General features: G+C 38.2%; 1 protein-coding gene across 2 annotated transcripts in view; it reads left to right on the plus strand.

The window, feature by feature from the left end:
• Positions 1-7222, plus strand: part of Cntnap2 (contactin associated protein 2) — a 2139844-nt gene that overhangs the window by 1912017 nt on the left and 220605 nt on the right. For both annotated transcript variants that reach the window (XM_031381709.1, XM_031381710.1), the window contains one exon: positions 3040-3276. In XM_031381709.1, the coding sequence (XP_031237569.1) occupies positions 3040-3276 (237 nt within the window). The remainder of the gene's footprint in view (positions 1-3039; positions 3277-7222) is intronic.

Consider the following 7222-nt stretch of genomic DNA (forward strand, 5'->3'; position numbering starts at 1 on the left):
TCCCCCTCACTTGTCCTCTTTCCTTCAACAATAAAGTTCTCTATCTGTTTTTATGTCATATTAATATATATACATATTTATATCCTAATATATCATGTCATATACAATATATCCTGCCATATGTAATAGTATCATTTGATATAATGTATATTGTCATATTACTAAAATTTGCACCCAGAATATAAACTACTTCATTTTTAAAGTATCTATATATACATATATATGTCCCATAAATGTATACATGTATCTCAAAATATGTGTGGTACCTGGCCAAATGCTTTGTCTCTGTATTAGATGATTATCACTAGCCAATGAAACCATGTATAGGCTGAGGAATAAGACAAATATGATACACTTTTCCTGTTTGGGAGCTCTAAGTCCTTGAGTAAAGTTTTTACCTTCTCCAGGCCTCAATTTTCATTACCTGTACAATGGGAATAGTAATGATAATATTTTCCTTTGCAGATTAGGGTGAATATCAGGTGAATGACATTTACTGGAATAAGAAGTACATAGCTGTTTATTAGCCACTAACTTGGGAGGAAGGAGTGGAAATGATATAAATATGGTATCCACATTTGAAACTATCCAAAAAATAAAAAAATTAAATTAAATATATAATATATACAAAACCAAACTTACAGCAAAAGACTAACTTGGTTTTGACTTTAGTAATAATATTTTCTTTTTAAAAAGATCATCATATGCTTTCCTGTAATCCTACATATGATCCATTTTAGACCCGTTTCCAAAGATGGGTCTGCTAGAAGATACAGATATGAGGACCTACTTTATCCATTGTTAAAGAAAATCACAGCTATGGAAGAATATTACAGACTCAATTAAATCCACCTGTGATACAGTGTTGTTATGGGTCCTTAATAATGTACATTAGAACCTCTTTACTATATTCATGCTTTTTTATTAGATATTTTCTTTATTTACATTTCAAATGATATCTCCTTTCCCAGTTTCCCTTCCAAAAAAAACAAAAAACAAAAAAACCTGTTCCCTTCCCCATCCCCCTGCTCACCAACCCACCCTCTCCTGCTTCCTGGTCCAGGTATTCCCCTATACTAGGGCATAGAACCTTCACAGGATCAAGGGCCTCTCCTCCCATTGATGTCCCACAGGCCATCCTCTGCTACATATGCTGCTGGAGCCATGAGTCCCACCATGTGTACTCTTTGGTTGGTGGTCAGGCACTGTCAGAGCCTCTCTCAGGAGACAGCTATATCAGGCTCATGTCAGCCAGCACTTGCTGGCATCCACAATAGTGTCTGGGTTTGGTTATTGAATATGGGAAGGAGTCCCAGGTGGAGCAGTCTCTGAATTGTCCTTCATTCAGTCTCTGCTCTGTAGTTAGTCTCTGCAACTCCTTCCATGGGTATTTTGTTCCCATTTCTAAGAAGGATTGAAGTATCCACACTTTGGTCTTCCTTCTTCTTGAGTTTCTTGTGGTTTGTGGATTTATTTTGGGTATTCTGAGCTTCTGGGATAATATTCACTTATCACTGAGTACATACCATGTGTGTTCTTTTGTGATTGGGTTACCTCACTCAGGATGATATTCTCCAGATCCATCCATTTCCCTAAGAATTTCATAAATCCATTGTTCTTAATAGCTAAGTGTATTCATGTTTGTAAACCTCAGTACTACTCTGTAACTAACTCCAGAAGTCATAATGAACATTATTACATGACAAGTGTCTCTTTTATTTATTTTTAAATTTAGCCTTATATTTCATACAAGTGTATCATGATCATATTCACACTCTCTTATCCCTCATCCATTCTTTTTTTCATCTCAACTAATTCTTCGTATACTTTCATGTCTTCTCTTGCCCTGCCAAGCTTAATTAGGATTAGTTGCATGAGTATGGGTTGAGAGTCATTTCCTGAAGTCATGAACAACTTACCAATGGATACACTACTGCAGGAAATGATACTTCCTCTTCCAACAACAATGACCACCAATAGCTGCTCAGGGAAGGGTAAGACCTTAAAAGCCTCATTCCCATCCATGTTAGAATGCTGAGGGGCTCAATTCTGTGCACATCCCATTCAGGTATCCACAGCTGCTGGGTGTTCATGATGACAGCACATGTATTACTATGACATAAAAACAGAGAACAGAAAGGGAACTTTATTGTTGAAGGAAAGGGGACAAGTGATGGGGATGGAAGAGGGAGGGTGGTGGGGAGTGACTATGAGCAGCACACAATGATACATGTGTATGAAGATGTCATAATAAAATCCATCATTTTGTGTATGAGCTAAAGAAAAAGTCAGTGATAGTTAAAAAGAGCCAAGATGGTTACTCAAATATTACTCTTTAGTATGGTGTGTGTGTGTGTGTATGTGTGTGTGTGTGTGCACGTGCTGTGTGTGTTAGTATGTGTGTATTGCATTATCCTGAAAACAGCATTTCACAGCTATGTCTTGAAGTGACACTTAGAAAAAGCAATGAAATCCAACCTCAAATATTAATAACTGTAACATACTTGATTTCTATGTAGTTAATCCATATGTCTAGCCAAGACGTCCTGGGTACCTTAATGTGAACTTCAAAGCAAAACACTTCATGAGACAAGAATCACCAAATACAATGACATTTCAAATGAATGTATGCCTCCTGTCTAATTGACTTACTTAACTATGCTAATGTATTCAAGTCTCTCTGCCTTTCTAGTTCAGCAGATAATGCTATAGGACTGAACACTCTGAGATTAAAGAACAAATAAACTAAAGATTTCTGTAAGCCTCTTTTCCATAAGAATTCAGATTATACATTTTTACATATCTACAAACATTTTGTTTCAGTGGCAAGTTTGTTTCTTCTCAGAAGACAGCCTCTTTTAATTAGACACTACAGCCTAAGGGAAAAGCTTCAACTCTTTCTGTTTAGACCAACTCGAAAGGGAAAAAGACTCTCCCGCTGCAATTTCCTAAACGCACTGAGAGAAAAGACAGTTACAGAAGCCCTTTGAGCTCTATTCAAAGAACCCATCTGAACTCTGTGCTTTCTATCATTCTCAGGTGGTGCTGGGGGCCAGCAGGGCTTCCTGGGATGCATCCGCTCCTTGAGGATGAATGGAGTGACACTTGACTTGGAAGAAAGGGCAAAGGTCACATCTGGGTTCAAATCTGGATGCTCAGGCCACTGCACCAGTTATGGGGCTAACTGTGAAAACGGAGGCAAATGCATCGAAAAATACCATGGCTACTCCTGTGACTGCTCTAACACGGCCTATGATGGAACATTCTGCAACAAAGGTATGGCAGAGACAACTTCCAGTCCAATCTTTATACATCTTTATAAGATGAAATCATCTATCTAGTGCTTCTTCAGATGCAAATGGTTGTGTTTGTTTCTAAGTGTAAGGTGAATTCCTCTCCTACCTTAAGATAGAACATCTGATTATACCTTACCTTTGTTGTTTACTAAGAGATCTGAGCCTAGTACACAATTCCCATGATCCCACACTGACTGAAACATTACAATGTAAAGAGTCTCACCATGTTGTAATGATGATTAACAAAGTACAAGAACTCTAAAGGAAACTCAGTCTTAACCATCCCACATCAGTATCAATGGTCAAACACAGGCCACTGATATTTGTGTGCCCTCACCCCCACCAGCTGCTAAAGTTTGACATTATCTCTGCTCAAATTGTTATAATCATTATTACTTCTATTCAGAACACTTTTATGAGTTGTTCTCAATCTACAACACCCTTGCTCAACCTCCAAAGACACTGAAATATTATTGGTCAACCTAGAGCATCATTTATTGCAGTATATTAGTCTAGTCTTTAATGAGTCCTTGAATCTGTAGTAAATTCCACATGGACAATAAAAATGCAAGAACACAATGCATATACATGTGTGGTAGTTTCGATAGGAATGGCTCCATAGACTCATGTTTGACTACTTGGTCATAGGAAGTGGCACTATTAGGAGGTGTGACCTTGATGAAGTAAGTGTGACATTGTTGAAGGAAATGTGTCACTGTGAGGGTGGGCTTTGAGGTCACATATTCTCAAGCTAGGCCTAGTGTGGAAGTTTCCAGCTGCCTGTGGATCCAGATGTAGAACTCTTAGCTCCTTCCCTAGCACCATATCTACCTGTATACTGCCATGCTTACCATCAGGATAATAATGGACTTAACCTTTAAAACCTATAAGACAGCCTCAACTAAATGTTTTCTTTATAAGGAATGCTGTGGTCACAGTGTCACTTCACAGCAATAAAGCTCTAACTAAGACAACATGATTTCACTGGGATGTACTCTGTGATCACACATGTGACTGAAAGAAATTCCCTCAGCTGGTGAAGCCTAATTTCCCATATGTAAACAGGAAGAGTACAAAGAACGGCAGCTGGCACTTCTAAGCCACAAAAGCCTGTAAATCACTCTTCTCCTTCTAAATGAATGTATAGCATTTGGAGAAAGTTTGCTGTAAGCTGTTTCTGTGTCTCTATCTAAGAAGCTTTACATAAGTACCCATTTATATTTTCATGAATACATGGAGGGCTGTTTATGCTGGCATTATTCACATAAGATGCTACACACAGAAGGGATTGTTCCACAATGTTTGCCTGTACAACCAGGCTACTGTCTGGCAGGGCTAGAATATGAGCATACAAATTAGATCAGACGGATTTGAAGAATGAGTATGAGACAAGAACAAAGGTGAAAAGGAACACCATTGCTGAAAAATACCAAGACACATTAACAGGGCCATTACATTGCGTTTTGTCTGCTCAGAACAACATGCTTCTGTGATTTTTCCATGGCATACAATGGAATGGGCTTGCAGAACACATCAATTTTGCACTTGTAGAAATGACAGTCTTGCAATTACCATTCATTGTGCTTGATGCTAATTTAATGCAGCCCATTCCTTTGCCAACGTAATGTCTGAATGCAATCAAGTAAGTGCTAATGCCTGAGACATTGCACTATGTAAGTAACAATTTAGAGCAAATCATGTTCCCCTTCTTACTGGAGAGTTAAGTTAAACACAGCAGTTCACATAAAACCTCTGGGGGTTAATAGGCAATGTTCAAGAAGGGGCATCTCCCCTTCCCTTTAGCCAGCATCAGAGAAAAAGGTATACAAAGGCTATATATTTTTGACATTATCTCAAAGATTTTGTACAAAAAAACATCTAAATAGTCTCCTACTGTCAGCTTACTATGATGAATTTGCATTTGGCTCAATGGTTTTAACAAAAAAAATTAATTGAAAACTGTAAGTATATTTAAAAAGCATTTGTGAGCATCCTTCTGGGAGATAAGTTCCTCCTTGCCTTGATTAAGGCGACAGTAATACCAGTTTACAGAAGATGCAGCCATACCGATTTATAGATTCAGCAAGCTTCATCTTGTATCAATGACAGTATCTTCTTGGTGAACCTCCATTCTAGCTCTCCTTCTGTCTTCTCAGGACTCACCACATGGGTAGCCTCGTACCTGTACAGCAGTTCCTACAACCACCCTCCCACTGGTACTACAACCAATCACATTAGAAAAATAATAGGCTCGATTAAGGTTCTTCTGAAGTAACCCTTCCATGGTTTAGATGTACAAAATGCCCAATATTTTCTAAGTGAATGAAACTGGTCCCAACCTACCACATGCAACCCAGTTACATGTTTGTATTTCAAAAATGCACAGGTAGGGACTGAAGAAGACAGGTCAGCAATTAAGAGCACTTGCTTCTCTTAGGAAAAAAAAAACTCACATTCAATTATCAATACCCTTATCAGGCAGTTGACAACCTGCAATCCCAGATTAGTTGTTCTAGTGCCCAATTCTGGCCTCTGCAAAAACCTGCCCTCATGTGCACATACTCACACAGAGACATATACATAAATAAATGACAAAATAAACCTTTGGAACACCTCTACACACATTGTAAAGCAAACTGAGCATACATAACAAAATAGAACTGTGGGGTTGTTTTGTTTTGCAGAAAGGGACAAGAGTGGACCTTTTAAAACTTGTTTTTGCTTATTTCTATTTTATATTCTTCACCCAATGATATGTTATTTATGATTTCATTATTTTCTTCTTCTTGGGAAAAGAGGTAGAAGGAAGAACTCTTAGTGGGAATATTTAAGAAGTAGCTGTCTCTGATGAGAAAATGTCTACTGATTATCTAGAAATTATTGTACAATCTAGTCATGTTATCTGGAATGAATGAGCATCATGTTGAGTGAAAATTGATGATAATTAAGTTACTCTTGAAAATCCATCTCTCAATGAATTTAAAACAGCCTGCTGTTCAATGAGCATCCAAAGGAATTATCCTTTAGTTCTTTCTGGCATTTATTCATCTTAAACAGGGGGCACTCTGGGAACAGATATCACTAAATATCACACAGCCTATCACTCATCTATCTTTAGAAAACTATGGCTTTCCCATCATCTCAAGGTACTCACCAGCCAGCATCCATTTAACTCACATGAGGCAGGTCCATTACACATAAAAACCCTTTGAGAACACACTGACTGAGGCTTAGATTCTCCCAGAATCAGAGGTCATCCCAGTCTTCAAAACCAATGTGTCTGAGTGTGATATCCTCAACCTTCACGAGAACAAACTACTGTGACAAAGATAGGTTGGGGTTTTTTTGTTTGGCTTTGGTATTATCTAACTAAACCTATTCTTTCTTGGATAGTCAAACCCCAACACACAAGTATATTACAATTACTAAAGCCATTCTTAACAGACATCATAAATATGCAACATAGTTTGAAGTATATAATCTCTGTGTGTCTCCTGTGTGATTTTATATAAAATGAAAAGTAATAGATTTTAGGAGTTTTAATGGGAGCCCCAATTTATCTTTACCTGGAATCTCAGAGTATTCCCTGTTGGCGGTCACAGCTCAGGGTTAATGTAAAAGAATTTAAATTTTTTATTAGATATTTTCTTTATTTACATCTCATATGATATCTTCTTTCCCAGTTTCCCCTCCGAAAAAAAAAACTGTTCCCTCCGCTCTCCCTCTGCTCACCAACCCACCCTCTCCCACTTCCTGGCCCTGGCATTCCCCTACACTGAGAATAGAACCTTCACAGAGCCAAGGGCCTCTCCTGCCCTTGATGACTGACTAGGCCATCCTCTTCTACATATGCAGCTGGAGCCATTAGTCCCACCACGTGTACTCTTTGCTTGTTAGTTTAGTCCCTGGGAGCTCTGAGGGTACTA

The sequence above is a fragment of the Mastomys coucha genome, unplaced genomic scaffold (genome assembly GCF_008632895.1).
Source record: "Mastomys coucha isolate ucsf_1 unplaced genomic scaffold, UCSF_Mcou_1 pScaffold20, whole genome shotgun sequence".
NCBI lineage: Eukaryota > Metazoa > Chordata > Mammalia > Rodentia > Muridae > Mastomys > Mastomys coucha.